The sequence below is a fragment of the Loxodonta africana genome, chromosome 4 (genome assembly GCF_030014295.1).
Source record: "Loxodonta africana isolate mLoxAfr1 chromosome 4, mLoxAfr1.hap2, whole genome shotgun sequence".
Taxonomy (NCBI): domain Eukaryota; kingdom Metazoa; phylum Chordata; class Mammalia; order Proboscidea; family Elephantidae; genus Loxodonta; species Loxodonta africana.
In genome coordinates, this window is record NC_087345.1 from 72,490,749 (window position 1) to 72,505,718 (window position 14,970).

Sequence of the window (14,970 nt, forward strand, 5' to 3'; positions counted from 1 at the left end):
TTTGGAGCAAGGATCCCAGGGAGGTTAGCAGATTTCTATGATTCATTCCTTTAACTCATCCAACTCAAAATCCCATATGGCTGTCCTCATAAATCAACTCAGTAAAACAGTTATTGACTGCCCACTATAAAAAATACTGTGTTAAACATTGGAGATAAAATAAAAGGCAGCCCCTGCTCTTGTGGAGATGTAATCCTGCAAGCCATATACTTAAATAGGGTATTTATTCATGAGAATGGGGTAGTATTTAAAAAACAACAATTTTATTTCATAAGGCTGTAAATAAAAAGATTATTGGAAACAGGCCATTAATCTCCAAACTAATAAGAACACCAGCAAGCTTTATTTTGGAAAAATAAATGACCAAGCTTTCTTGGTATAGATTACGCACCGATGAAGGCTGTATGTAAAGTACTCTGCAAGAATTCCTACGTTCACCTTGTCTCATGTTTATACACCATAGCACTGTGGTGTGGGAAAAAGATCACTGGACAAGAATAAGATGATCTGGGATAAAGTTCTGCTTCTGCCCATGTAACAGTTTTGGAAAGTTAAGGTATTTAATCTATAGGAGGAAGTTTGCTCATCTTTAAAATGAAGAGATTGGAGAAGATGATTTTCTAACACCCCCTGCAACTCTAACATCCCAAGTTATGCTATTCCATATCTGAGGATGGCTATATACAGAAACTTCTAAAATATTAGGTTAAATTCTCCATATTTTGATAATGAAAAAGATGAAAGAAAATATTAAAACAGGAGAAAACAGATAATTGAAATGAAGCCTTAAACTTTGCAGATTTCCTAATTAGATACTTCCTTGGTGATCAGAGATCACAGTCACTTCTGCTTTAAATGAGGGATGGTCTGGGGCTGGATAATCTATCACGTGATCAGATCACATATGATGATAATCTACGGAACAGTGGGTAAACAGTAAACCCATGAGATACTGAGCCACAGAGGTATGAAACATAGAATGCTGATTCAGTCACAGGATTAAACATTATGACAGAAAAGAGTTTGCATACCTCAGTCTAGATGGTACGCCCACACTCCACTCCTGCGGAGCCTGAAGGTGAAAGTGGGCTCTGAACAAAGTACATCAGATGCCAGACTTTGCAAGGTCATCTACTGCCTCTGATCCTTTCACACCATACACAGGCAGGACCAGACAGAACGTGCAGGGATGGGTGCAGCAGCTAGCGAAGGTGCTTTCAAATCTCAGGTCAATAAATACCTGGCTAAAACATGCCACGTAAATTGACCTCTCCCCCCAAAAAGAAATGTAAGGCCCAATGACCTTTGTAATTTTCTAGGGGAACTCATTCTGTGATTATTCTTTTCTGTTTATCTTAAAGTATTTTAGCACAAGTAAGCAAAGGTTCACTGAAAATAAGACCTTCATTTACAAGACTTTTAAAAGCTAAACCTCTCTCTCTCTAGAAAACTTTTCTGAATCTAAATGCCCAAAAAAGCATAAAATTGGATAAGAAATGTCCATTGCTTTTAATATCTCTCCCTCAAATTGTTTTACTTCATGTTCTCTCAATTGCCTCCCCCATGATCATTTTAAATAATATTTTTTAAAAACTTCTAGTGCTTTACTCCCCCTCCCCCTCACCCCAGTTGAGGCTCCATTGTAGTATCAGAAGAAAATATACCTGAAATGATACATCAGGCTAAGGTAACTTACCTCCACCTTGGCGCCACAGCAACTTGGATTTCTGATTCTTTGAGCAGGTTAGTGACTTGGGGAACCAGTAAAAGAGCCGGGCTAGTCTCCTGAAGGTCTTGCTAAAGTCACTTCTTATAGCCATTGCTAGAACTAACAGTGCTACAGAGAGCAGAGAATAGGAAAACACGGCGACACCCACATGTGACACTTTAGCTGTGAACTCTTTCAGCCAGTATGTCTGGAGACCACCTGTTAGCCCTAAATCCCCTTCCTCTGTCATTCCTTTGGTTTGTCCTTTAGACCTTGGCCCTCATAACTAGAAACTGTATTAATAGATGTTCTTTCTAAAGAAAGTTTTAAGCTTCAGAAACTCTAACCTAATACAACACTTGGTAACTTTTAAGCACGGACTTCCCCACTCTCTTCATACAAACACAATTATTTTCAGAGTGAAGAAACCAGTATCCGCTAACCAAGCATATGAAACAAGAACTGTCAATGACAATTTTTAGGACACAGTGGTGAACGACAAGTTATCTCCCAAAGTTATAACCTTGATCTCATTTGTTTTGTGGGTTTTTTTTCACTGAAAAAATGATACCTATTTTAAACCTTGGCAGGAATTTACTGCAGAAAAAAAAAAAAAAAAAAGAACTGGATTCTTATGTATCAAGAAATGTGTAAAAAAGCAAGATTTTTCCACGGTCCTGCTTTAGATTTTTATGTTATTGAGTATTTCACTAATGGGCTCAAAAAATATTTTGAGAAGATCTTTTATATCTAAGAGGAGGCACTCTGCTTGAGACAGTGTAATGACGTCTATAAGGCACCAATATAGCATCTGGTAATTGCAAATTATAATTTTAGAAGATGTTATGGGATTATTTTCCATGTTTCTTTCCTAACCTCTAATTCTTCTTGTTTATTTCCTTTCAGATACCTCACAATCATTTATTTCATATTTGATTATTTCTTCTGCTGTATGAACTACAATCTCTCTTTTATGTTGAGTTAAATCCACTATCTCCTCTGCTTGTTATATACACTACTTTTTATACCATTAATCGCTATCTTTTGGAAATATATTCTAATGTTGAAAAAAAGAGCTACTGAAGATGCAACTTATTTTAAAGCTAATTTCACTAAACAGTCGCTCTGAATATTAGATTAGTAGACTATATCACCTTATATTTATTGATTTAAAAACATTTTCAATGAGGATGCATTTTTTTCTACTTTTTTTTTTAATTCTCAGTTTTTTATTTTTAATTGTACTTTCGATGAAGGTTTACAGAACAAACTAATTTCTCATTAAACAGTTAGTACACATATTGTTTTATGACATTGGTTAACAACCCCAGGACATGTCAACACTCTCCCCTTCTCAACCTTGGGTTCCCTATTACCAGCTTTCCTGTTCCCTCCTTCCTTCTAGTCCCTGCCCCAGGGCTGGTGTGCTCCATTAGTCTTGTTTTGTTTTATGGGCCTATCTTTGGTCGAAAGGTGAACCTCGGGAGTGACTTCATTACTGAGCAAAAAGGTGTTTGGGGGCCATACCCTGGGGATTTCTCCAGACTCTGTCAGGCCAGTAAGTCTGGTCCTTTTTTGTGAGTTAGAATTTTGTTTTACATCTTTCTCCAGCTCTGTCTGGGACCCTCTACTTTGATCCCTGTCAGAGCAGTCAGCGATGGTAGCCAAGCACCATCTAGGTGTGCTGGACTCAGTCTGGTGGAGGCTGCAGCAGATGTGGTCCGTTAGTCCTCTGAACTAATCTTTCCCTTGTATCTTCAGTTTTCTTTGAGGATGCATTTTTGAGTGTAAAATAGTGACACCAAGAACACTTGGTTTCCATGTCATTGTCATGGGGAATAAAGCAGTCTTGTTTTTATCAATACAACTAATAAAAAATACGATCCCTCCAGAAAGGGTTTGTTTATTGGTATTCTTTTCTACAGTGCTAAAATACTCAATTTATAAATATACTGATCACATAATTTGAGTAAAATTTTACCTAATGCTCAGTGACACAAACATTTAAACTATACAATTAAAGATATACATGTTAGATGTCCAATGGAAAATTACAATCAAGAGGGATTAAACATTCCCTCACTGCATACACTCTCAGGACAGGGGATAACTGTATTTATATAAATAACTCTCCTAGGCACTTATTTCTATAATGTGTATAGGTGACACTCAAAATTCCCTACTACAATAATGAATCAACTATCTCAAATACAATCTTAATTCATTTTCAGTTTTTAAAGCAATTTATTTTCTGATGTCCATGGTAGTCAAATGTACCTTTTAGAACATAATATTTTTTATGATACACACACTGTATATAATTACACTTCATTAGTCTGATAAACCAGAGACCAAAACAAAAACAAATGAAAACCCTAGGGAGATGAAATAATTTTTTGCTGAGCACAATTCTTAGTCTGAGCTCTGGGTAGATTTTTCAAAGAGAATGTACCTTTTGAATCTGTATAACATAAATTTATAAAAGGACTTTGACTTAACTTGTAATCATTGGGTTTATAAAAGACATAAAATTGCCCCCACAGCCAATATCTGAGAATAATTTACATCATCACCCACACTATTTCTTTCAAAAGATAACTTCTTTTTCTTAAATTGTGTACAGATACACACAAACTGTTTAAATTAAAATCAAGAAATTTATTGACATTTTTTCATGAAGTAGTAAGCAGAACTAAAGAAAAAATATACAGCTTAAAACAACTGAAATGGCCCTAAAATTTTTATGACAATTGTATGTTTAAGGCCAAAAGAAAAATGAACAGTGTTTAATAATTGAATCACATTGAAAATTTTGCACAGTAATTCATCACCTGAAATTAAACAGATACAAAGATACCTGGGGGTCTGGGCACCTTGTAAAATGAAATAATGCCATTTTATTCTTCTCAAGAAAACTGTGATCCCAGTAAAACAGTGGTTTGGTTCTGTTCCTCATTTACAAAAGCCACTTCTCCATTCTACCACTTACAAACATATCAACTATCAGTCTTCTCTGATTTGTAAGGATGCCAATTTTGGCTCCACTTAAAAATGTTCTCAGTAGGCAGTCAGAGAAATACGACTTGGCTAGTCCTAACAATCTCTACAGAAGAGTAGAGGATCAGTATCTCGACATATTTGTCATGGCTTTCTTCTAGGGCTCACTGAGGTCAAATTTCCTCATGTAATTATAAATGTTAAAAGGTAAAATTACATTTTAACAGCAGCCAAAAATTAATATATTTTTTATGTATTTACAATATAGTACATATTTACATTCCCACATCAAATACTGAACTGAAGAAACAAGAGACCACTTACAGAGGCATTCATTTAATGCCCTTGCATTATTTTCTTGTGCAAATGGAAACTTTTCTCAAACTTCTTAGAAAGTTAAAGACAGTCAACATTCCGAAGGCCACCATCCATGGTCAAAGAGCCAAACCTAAAACACAAAAAAGAAAAACAATTTCAAAAGATTTATTTATTTGGCCCCCAACATCTTAAAGAACAACACAGAATACTTTCCAAAAACCAAAAAAATAGAAAAAGAAAAATCCACTGCCGTCGAGTCGATGCCGACTCCTAGCGACCCTTTAGGACAGAGTAGAACTGTCTGATAGAGTTTCCAAAGAGCATCTGGTGGATTCGAACTGCCGACCTCTTGGTTAGCAGCTGTAGCACTTAACTACTACACTACCAGGGTTATTTTTAAAGCGTTTAAGCACCTATGATTTGTTTTATTTCTTACTCTGAAGCACAGTGGTGTTAATAAAAATATATGGAAAAAATACAATGCAGTGACTGGGGAAGACTTCTTAAGAGAAAATGGGGAGAGATATAATCTAGAAAAGTGTTAGTAAGAGCTGCATAATTTCTTTTTGGTGGAATGGGATGGGAATTGTAAGCAATGATGATATAGAGTAAGTCTACATCAATGATAGGATTAAGTCTGACATACTCAAGGGATATTGAGAAATGGAAACTTGCTAGAAAACGTAACGCTATTTTGGGGACTACTGGGCAATAACACTGAGTGACTAGGTTGGGGCCAGACTGTTAATATTCTTTGAATGGAAGTGTAAACTTAAAATCGACCTTTTAGGTAATAGGAGCTTAGCGGTTTTTAAGCCAAGAGAGTAATATGACTAGATCAGTATTTGGGAGGTTACCTTGGCTATAATATCCATTACAGATGGGAAGAGCCTGGGGTTAAGAAAATAGGTTAATAGGTTATTACCACAGCTCACACGTGAGAGAGAAACCAAACCAAACCAAATCCGTTGCTGTCGACTCATAATGACCTTATAGGACAGAGTAGAACTGCCCCATAGGGTTTCTGTGAGTCGGAATCGACTTGATGGCAATGAGTTTTTTTACAGGGTTTCCAAGGAGTGGCTGGTGGATTCGAACTGCTGAACTTTTGGTTAGCAGTTGAGTTCGTAACCATTGTGCCATCACGGTTCTGTGAAAGGGAAAGGCGATCTGAATTATGGTGATGAGAGGGAAGGAAGATTTTAAAAGAAGGTTACCAATCTTGATGAGAAGAAGTAAAGAAGACTAAGTGTCTAAAATATTTTATGTTCAAGAGAGCAGGAGAAAGGTGATCTCACTGAAGAGGATGAGGAAATTAGAGGGGAAACTGATTTGTGAAGCGTGATAATACATGAAGTAGTATGGGATATTCACGTGGAGAGAGAGTGCAACAACATTCTACATGAGACCTGGCTTCTATCACTAATTCTGTCACTTGGATTGTCACTTAATATTTAAAATTATGCCACGATATCACCCACATACTGACATAAAGAACCTGCAAATAAACCACAAAGGGAACTGATTTATTGGGCATGCTTTGGGAATTGGGGATTTTAATCCACAAGGCATAAGTGACTCAATATAAAAGTTTGCTAAAGTGTATTTTAACAGTTGCTTCTACTTGCTGATCTTTAGCCCTACAAGATAAATTTAGGGTTTAGCTGAAGTTGTGAAGTATAAATTGGGTACTATAGTAAGTTAGTTAGTTACCACATAGTTCCTACAAACCAACAGAAAAAGATTAAAAAACAAAAAACAGGCAATTCACAGAAAAAATAAACAGTCAATAAAAATATAAAAAGATGCTTGACATCACTATTAGCTAGAGAAATGCAAATTAAAACATTAAGATATCAGTTTTTACTAAACAAACTGGCAAACACTGAAAAAAAGCTGATTCAGTGTTGAAAAGGCATAGTTTTTGTCTCTGTGGAACAGTAACATGATGCTTTTAAAGAACAAATTAACAACACATTGAAAATTTAAATGTCCATACCCTGTGACCCAACAATTTCACATAAGTTGATCCCGCAAAAATTCTGACAAACACATATGAAGGCATATATATACAAGGATGTTCACCAAGGCATGGTTTTCAAATGGTGAGAAATTAGAAACAAATGAAATGCCCAATAGGGATGGGTTACAAAGGCTATGGTGGATCCATACACTGAAATACTAGGCAATTGGGTGAAAATGAGAGAGATTACCGTAATTTAGTGTATGGGCATGAAAAGAATACCTTTAATACAACACTTAGTTGGGGGGGGGGGGACTAAACCAGTATGAACAGAATGATTCTATTCCTATAAAACAAATACATGCACACCAACCTATTAATAGTGATTACCGCTGTGGATGGGGGTGTCACGAGAAAGGTTGTTTGTTATCAAGTTTTTAGAATTATAATTGTTTGAATTTTTCATAGTAGAATGCATTCTAAAAATCAACTCATATTTTAAAAAATCAGATAATACCACAGAACTGTCTGATAATTTTCTGCATACAGCTCAAAAACCATATTATTTCCTGGTAATTAATCTTTCCAAGCCTTGTTCTTGGTGTTATTAGCTGCCGTAGAGTCAATTCTGACTGCTTTATTTGGCATTTATAAACGTGAAATGTATTTATTAGTGTTTTCAAGGTTGGAGAACCTGGAGAGTACCTAAGGGCTGAAAGTGAAGGCTCTACTACAAGGCCAAATATGAGGAACCAGCCACCCAAAAATGGCCTTATTAGCGCTGTACCTTTTCAGATTCTTTCTCCCTGCCACATCAGGACTTTGTAGACAGTAAACAGGCACCAGCTTCTTACACAGGCCACTCGCCCTGCAAGGAGCTCTGCAGAGGGCTCCACAGGTTACAGAGCACCAATCAGAGGACTCCTATCTTATCAGCAACTCTGGTTCCCAAAACTGACAATTATGATTTTAATGAGTAATTATGGAAAATGATGTGCAAAAGATTTTGGTTCTCAAAAATTGATTCAAATAAGCAAATAACTGTACTAATCCTCCCAGATTCTTCTATAAAATGGAATCAATGATTTCACAATCACATTAAAAAGTGTAAGGGATCTGACTTTATATCCCTTTTCCCTGTTTAGCCTATTGATACAAGAAGCAGACACGAGTATAGATAAATACGTATTCAACTGCATATAAAATCACAGTGCAATTTTTGTATTACTTACCTTTCTAAAATATGATTATTTTCAGCAAGTTCTTTAACCACACCTTCCATCTCTTCCTTTAATTTCTTCATACTATACATATAAAATAAACGAATAAGCACCTCTGCTCAAAACAAGTATGCAAATGTTTCAGAATTACGTATATTTGACTTTAATACACTTTAGGTTTAGAGCGGTTTTAGGTTTATAGAAAAATTTCACAGAACAGAGTTTCCATGTATCTCCTGTCCCCCTGCACACTTCTATAATTACCGTTTTTTTATGCAACCAATACATGCCTTCTGTGTTTGTTTGCCAGCTCTGCCTTCCCCCCTTGAGGCACCCCCACAAGTGCCACCATGCCAGTCCTCTCCCACATATTGTTGTCAATGAGCAGAGCACTCTTATGAAAATACTGGGGGGCAAGAGGGGGCCAAGGAGAGGGAGGGCACAGCCAGCAAACAAACACAGAAAGCACGTGTTATTTGTGAAAAATACAGTATATTTACGTTTTAGTTCTCTAGATTTAAGTACCTCATATAATAACACTGTCAAACATTGTACTCAAAGGAAACATAAAAAACTTCAAAATATAAGAGCAAGATCACAACTAAAATGAAAACAATGTAGTTACAGACTAAGTTTCTTACCCAAGAGTCATTTCCACTAATGTGTTAGAACTTGGATAAATTGGGGTCATGGTATGTTTGATTCCACTGGAGGCTGCAAACATTTTCTGAGGCAAAGTTTCTTGTAACTGAAATACCAAAAACCTACATCAATCACACAATAGAATACTTACTATAGATTTTTAGAACCAAATATTACAGATTTTAATAAGCCCTTTATAGCTTTAAATTTTTATTTCAAAACCATTAATAATAATAAATTAAAAACTCTTTTCTTATAGATGATAAAAGAATGGTCTACCAGATGCTTTGAGTTGTAAAATACCTGAATTTTTAAAATTTGGCTTGGAATACATACAAAAATGAGAGTGAAAAAACGGAATACCATATTTTTACGTGCCTTTTATGTTTGCCAACCACACCCTCTCCCTGTAAGGTATTTTTGCAAGCTTACTATGCTAAGTTTTTTGCTGTAAAAATATGGTGTAGGCACATTATACCTTATTTCTCCCTTCTCAATTACTATCAGGTATAAATTGAGAAGAATTTTATTTTTGCCAAAGGGAGAAAAAGGTTTTTTCTAGATGTAAAGATTTTTGATAGCTATACCTCATTAGTGTAGTCCTGATACTTTGATACTTCTTCTTCAATATCAAAACACTGATTAGTTAGAGATAACAACTGTTTCCTTAAATGGAGCATCTTTCTGAAAATCAAAAACAATCGATTAATAGGTAGCCTAGTGAAACATTACTTTTAAAATAGCACAAACATTAAACTGCATATTGCAGTCAACCACACCCACCCCAACACACATTTACTTACCTCATCCATTCTTCTGACTTATCCACAAATGCTTCATACTTTTTAACACATTCATCCGCAAAGTGGGTCATAGCTTTTGTTGCATGGTAATACAGTTTTTGCCTGTAATTTAGAAATAACCAAAGAGGCTTAGACCAATTTCACTCTATCTCCAATATTAAAAAATATTCAAACATTTGAAATCAATCCATTTCCTGGGACTGTTGTAGCGTTTTGGTATTTACAGTAGACAGCAAAGATCTCTAAGGTAGATGTTAGAGCAGCAAGAGGAAAAAGGTGCAAAGACGACAGTGCCAAAAAAAAATACTCAACGAGGATTAAGGCTAAGTAGGTGGTTACGTCTGTCCTTCCCTGCCTTCTCTATTATCTGTTCTCTGCAATCAGAGCACATGAAGCAGAAGACTGAGAGGAATGGTGATCCACATTCTCCCCACCACCCCTTCTGTCTAGGTAGCCTCCTAACCAGGACCAGATGAGTGCAATTTGATGAGGAACTCAAAAATGTGCACACATAGTAGTAATCCTGGAAAGTCAAGATTTAAAAAGGTACTTTTAATTGCAATTAATTTCAACTAAGAATCATGTTAGTAAGGTAACAAAAAGAGCACCAGAGAGTATATTAAACATAATCTGAATACTTACTTATCAAATCTGTGAATTTGTTCTTCATTATAAGCTAGCCCTAGAAATAAGAAAAAAAATTACTTTTGTAAAGGTAGAATCATAAAATCAAGATATACACATATTTTTACATTTTTATGATTTATATTTATATTATTGCTTCAAAGGAGCTAGGAGTTTAAAGCAGATGTCACAAACTGGTGGTCCATGGGATAATACGGCCCACAAATGTTTTTATTTGGTCTGTACAGTGATAGCATTAAAAAAAAAAAAAAATTGACTGCCAACATTTAAAAATCAGGATATTCCTATGAGACCACTAGTATAAAACCCATGAAAAGGTTTACTATACAAAAAGAAACAATCTTTGATGGTTATGAGGGAGGGAAGGTTGGGAGGGAAAAACACTAAATAGACAACAGATAAGTGGTAACTTGGGTAAAGGATAAGACAGTACACAACACTGGGAAAGCCAGCACAACTTGTACAAGGCAAGGTCATGGAAGCTCCATAGATACATCCAAACTCCCTGAAGGACCAAATTACTGGGCTGAGGGCTGTGGGGACCATGGTCTCAGGGGATATCTAGCTCAACTGGCATGTTCTACATTTTACTTTGGTGTGTGGACTCCGGAGTCTTAAAAGCTTGTAAGCACCATCTAAGATAGTCCACTGGTGTCACCCCGTCTGGAGCAAGAGGGAATGAAGAAAACCAAAGACACGAGGGAAGATTAGTCCAAAAGATTAATGGACCACATGTACTACAGCCTCCATAAGACTGAGTCCAGCACAACAAGATGGTGCCTGGCTACCACTACCGATTGCTCTGACAGGGATCACAACAGAGGGTCCCAGATAGAGCCGGAGAAACATGTAGAACATGTTTCTAACTCACAAAAAAAACAAAAAAACCTAAAAACCAAAACCAGACTTGCTGGTCTGACAGAGACTGGAGAAACCTCAAGAGTATGGCCCTGGACATCCTTTTATATCAGTAATGAAATCACTCCTGAGGTTCACCCTTCATTAGACAGGCCCATCAAACAAATGGAGACTAAATGGGCACACCAGTCCAGGGACAAGGACAAGAAGGCAGGAGGTGGCAGGAAAGCTGGTAATGGGGAACCCAAGGTTGAGAAGAGGAGAATGTTGACATGTCGGGGGGTTGGCAACCAATGTCACAAACCAATATGTGCATTAACTGTTTAATGAAAAGCTAATTTGTTCTGTAAAACTTCATCTAAAGCACAACAAAAATAAATAAATAAAAGCATTTTAAAAGGTGCCTACGGGGGAAAAAAAAATAAAAGACAGGATATTTCTAGCAAAATCCGTATTCTTGCTTCTTTTAAGAAATAGGAAGATTGGGCCATAAGTCAAGTGACCCTTGAGTAGTGGCTGTCCCCTTTAGATGGGATACACCTCCTCTAGTACTCCTCAGCCCCATCGGCCAATCTCACTTATTTCTGTTACCTGCCTGGTTTATAGACGTTTTGGAGCTCAAGACCACTGATTTAAAACACTTAAAAATATTCAAAATGTCTGTTTCAGGAATAATTTTTAGTAGACCCAACTTCTTTCCTGAGGGAATCACATATCTGAAATAAATAACTCAAGTAGCCACCCTTACAAATATACTAAGTTAATTAAACTGAATTAGAACTACTAAGACTGATTCATCAGATTAACAAATGGCAAATTTTACTTACTACGTTCTGCTTTGTCTTTTTTGAATTGACAGTATATCTCTGTGATGCAATTTAACAGGACTTGTAGCCTTTCTACACTATTTAAAGAAGAAAAATCCAAATAAATTAACTGAATCCATGTGAAAAAGGACATTTAAATATTAAGAGCAGACATTACAGATAAAGTTATAACCTACTTTCTGTCTTTTGGATGAGTGCCTTCTTGATGTGCCCATGTATCTGCCAGCAATCCACCTGGAGACAATTTGCTTTCGATATCCTGAAGACTGGTTTCTATTGTTCCCTGAGAACTGGAAAGCTAAATAAAACCAATGAGTTGAGATCCAGATTGCCAAAAATCATAAATGATAATCACAATGTCAATGGAGTCTAAAGTATGGATCATATTTCTTTTTCATACATTACTTCAATTCAAAGTTTAAGTGATTGTTTCCATTTTTAAATGCAAAGATTCGTTCTTAAGTTGATAACCACCGAGAGTTACACTGGAATTCCTTAACTATTTATATGTCAAGAAACTCAGTCAAATTTTATCAATAAGACCTGATGTAAGATGTACCAGCACTTCATATACCACTAAGAAATAAAAACGATCCAGCTAAACTAAATGTACCTTTAATCCTAAGACAAATCTCAGAATGTTAAACATGAAAAAAAATCTTACAATATGATGAAATATGATAATAAAACGTGAGACTAATCAGTCCTAAGTCATTTTAGAAAACATTTTATACATTAAACATCCTTTAAGAAACTGCAAAGTACTTTTAATCATCAAATTAAGCTTCTGTTTCCTTACGTATAAAAATATGACTAATAAGTTAATTGACAGAGTTGATGTGAATATTAATTATGAGAACCAACACAAAACCATTAGCATGGTTCCAAGTATAAAGTGTAGGTATCCAATATTTGTTCTTTGTTTAGAGGCCAAAAAATCCCCCCAAAACAAAAAGCACTACTCTTAGAACAGAAAATGAAAATAAACCATATTTAAGGTTCTATTCAAGTCAAGCTTAGTAAATTAATCACTTATCTGTAAATCTTATTTAGACGTATTTGGAAAACTTTTGAAGGAACGATGGAGGTTAGAATTAATGGATCAACTATGACTCAGTACTTGAAGGCTCCTAATACACACTACTGCTTTTCAAGGCAGATGTTGTTGTAAGCTGTCACAGAGTTGATTCTGAACCTTTTGGCTAGCAGCCGAGCACTTGTGCCACAGGCTTACACTGCCACTAGTAACAAAAACTGCCCTTTTAAAAGAGTGTGCTCTTGTTAGCATTGGTATAATTTTTAAAGCCTTATTAATCAGAAAGGCAAAAAAGTTATCTTACTGTTATTAAAATACACAATTTTCTATTATTATTGTGGCTGGACATATTTTCCCCAAGAGTTTATTCACTAGATGTATTTTTCTTCATTTGTAAATTATCTGTACATGGTCTTTACTCATTTACTTATTGCTGACGTAATGCCTTTCTTATCAATTTGTATGAGCTATTTGTATAACAAACTGTTTAATACATTTTTCCAGTTTATTTGCTTTTTAACATTTTAACATAGAAAATTAAAAATTTTATATAGTGAAATGTGTATCAGTTTTTAGGGTATCTGTTTTCTTTAACACTGATGTTGAGAATATGTTAAATACTTCAAAATATGAAAAATAGTTTATGAACAAAGTTACTTCTTATAGCATTACATAGCTGAGTAAAAAATAGCAAACAACCTGAAATACCAACAACAGGGGAATAAGTAAACTATAATGATTCCATTGGCTGTAATATTATGTCTACTAAAAAAGTACTGCCAAAAAACTGTAAAACGCCTATACTATGATGTTACACAAAAAAATTAAAATTATATGTTCATGGAGTAACAACCATTTATTGTTGTTAGGTGCCACCGAGTCGTTCCTGACTCAAAGCGATTCTATGTACAAGAGAACAAAACATTTCCTGGGTTCTGCTCCATCTTTACAATTGTTGCTATGCTTGAGCTCACGTTAGTAGCCACCATGTCAATCCATCTCGTTGAGGGTCTTCCTCTCTTTTGCTGACCATCTACTTTACCAAACATAATGTTCTTCTCCAGGGACCGGTCCCTCCTGATAACATGTCCAAAGTACGTGAGACAAAGTCTCACCATCCTCGCATCTATGGAGCATTCTGGCTCTACTTCTTCCAAGACAGATTTGTTTATTCTGGCAGTCCGTTGTATATTCAATATTCTTCACCAAATTAGAGTTTTTAAAAAAGAAAATATTAAAGCATGCTTACAAGCTGATAGGAAATGATCTAACAGAGAGGGGAAAATGGATGCATAAAATAAAAGTCTTGCCATCCTTGATTCTAAGGAGCACTCTGATTGTACTTCTTCCAAAACAGATTTGTTTGTTCTTCTGGAAGTCCATGGTATATCCAATATTCTTTGTCAACATCATAATTCAAAGGCATCACTTCTTCTCTGGTCTTCCTTATTCACTGTCTAGCTTTCACATGCATATGAAGTGACTGAAAACACCATGGCTTGGGTGAGATGCACCTTAGTCTTCCAGGTGACACCTTTGCTTTTTAACACTTTCAAGAGATCTTTTGTAGCAGATCTGCCCAATGCAATGGGTCGTTTGATTTCTTTACTGCTGTTTCCATGGGTGTTGACTGTAGATCCAAGTAAAATGAAATTCCTGACAACTTCAATCTTTTCTCCATTTATCATGATGTTATTGGTCCAGTTGTGAGGATTTTTGTTTTATGTTGAGCTGTAATCCATACTGAAGACTGTAGTCTTTGATCTTCATCAGTCCTCTTCACTTTCAGCAAGCAAGGTTGTCATCTGCTTATTGAAGGTTGTTAATGAGTCTTCCTTCAATCCTGATGCTGTGTTCTTCTTCATATAGTCCAGTGTTATGGATTGAATTGTGTCCCCCAAAAATGTGTGTCAACCTGGCTAGGCCATGATTCCTAGTACTGTGTGAGTGTCC

The 14,970-nt window shown here is 35.8% G+C and overlaps 1 protein-coding gene across 4 annotated transcripts in view; it reads right to left on the minus strand.

Annotated features, from left to right (window-relative positions):
• Nucleotides 1–2,431: 2,431 nt before the first annotated feature.
• Nucleotides 2,432–14,970, minus strand: part of TBK1 (TANK binding kinase 1) — a 53,578-nt gene continuing 41,039 nt past the window's right edge. For 2 of the 4 annotated variants that reach the window (XM_064283930.1, XM_064283931.1), the window contains 8 exons: nucleotides 12,158–12,279; nucleotides 11,982–12,058; nucleotides 10,294–10,333; nucleotides 9,652–9,753; nucleotides 9,436–9,532; nucleotides 8,848–8,954; nucleotides 8,219–8,290; nucleotides 2,432–5,153 (listed from right to left, as the gene is read on the minus strand). In XM_064283930.1, coding sequence (XP_064140000.1) covers nucleotides 5,102–5,153; nucleotides 8,219–8,290; nucleotides 8,848–8,954; nucleotides 9,436–9,532; nucleotides 9,652–9,753; nucleotides 10,294–10,333; nucleotides 11,982–12,058; nucleotides 12,158–12,279 — 669 coding nt within the window. In that variant the 3' untranslated portion in view covers nucleotides 2,432–5,101. The remainder of the gene's footprint in view (nucleotides 5,154–8,218; nucleotides 8,291–8,847; nucleotides 8,955–9,435; nucleotides 9,533–9,651; nucleotides 9,754–10,293; nucleotides 10,334–11,981; nucleotides 12,059–12,157; nucleotides 12,280–14,970) is intronic. The other 2 variants (XM_064283932.1, XM_064283929.1) reach the window with 2 other exon arrangements.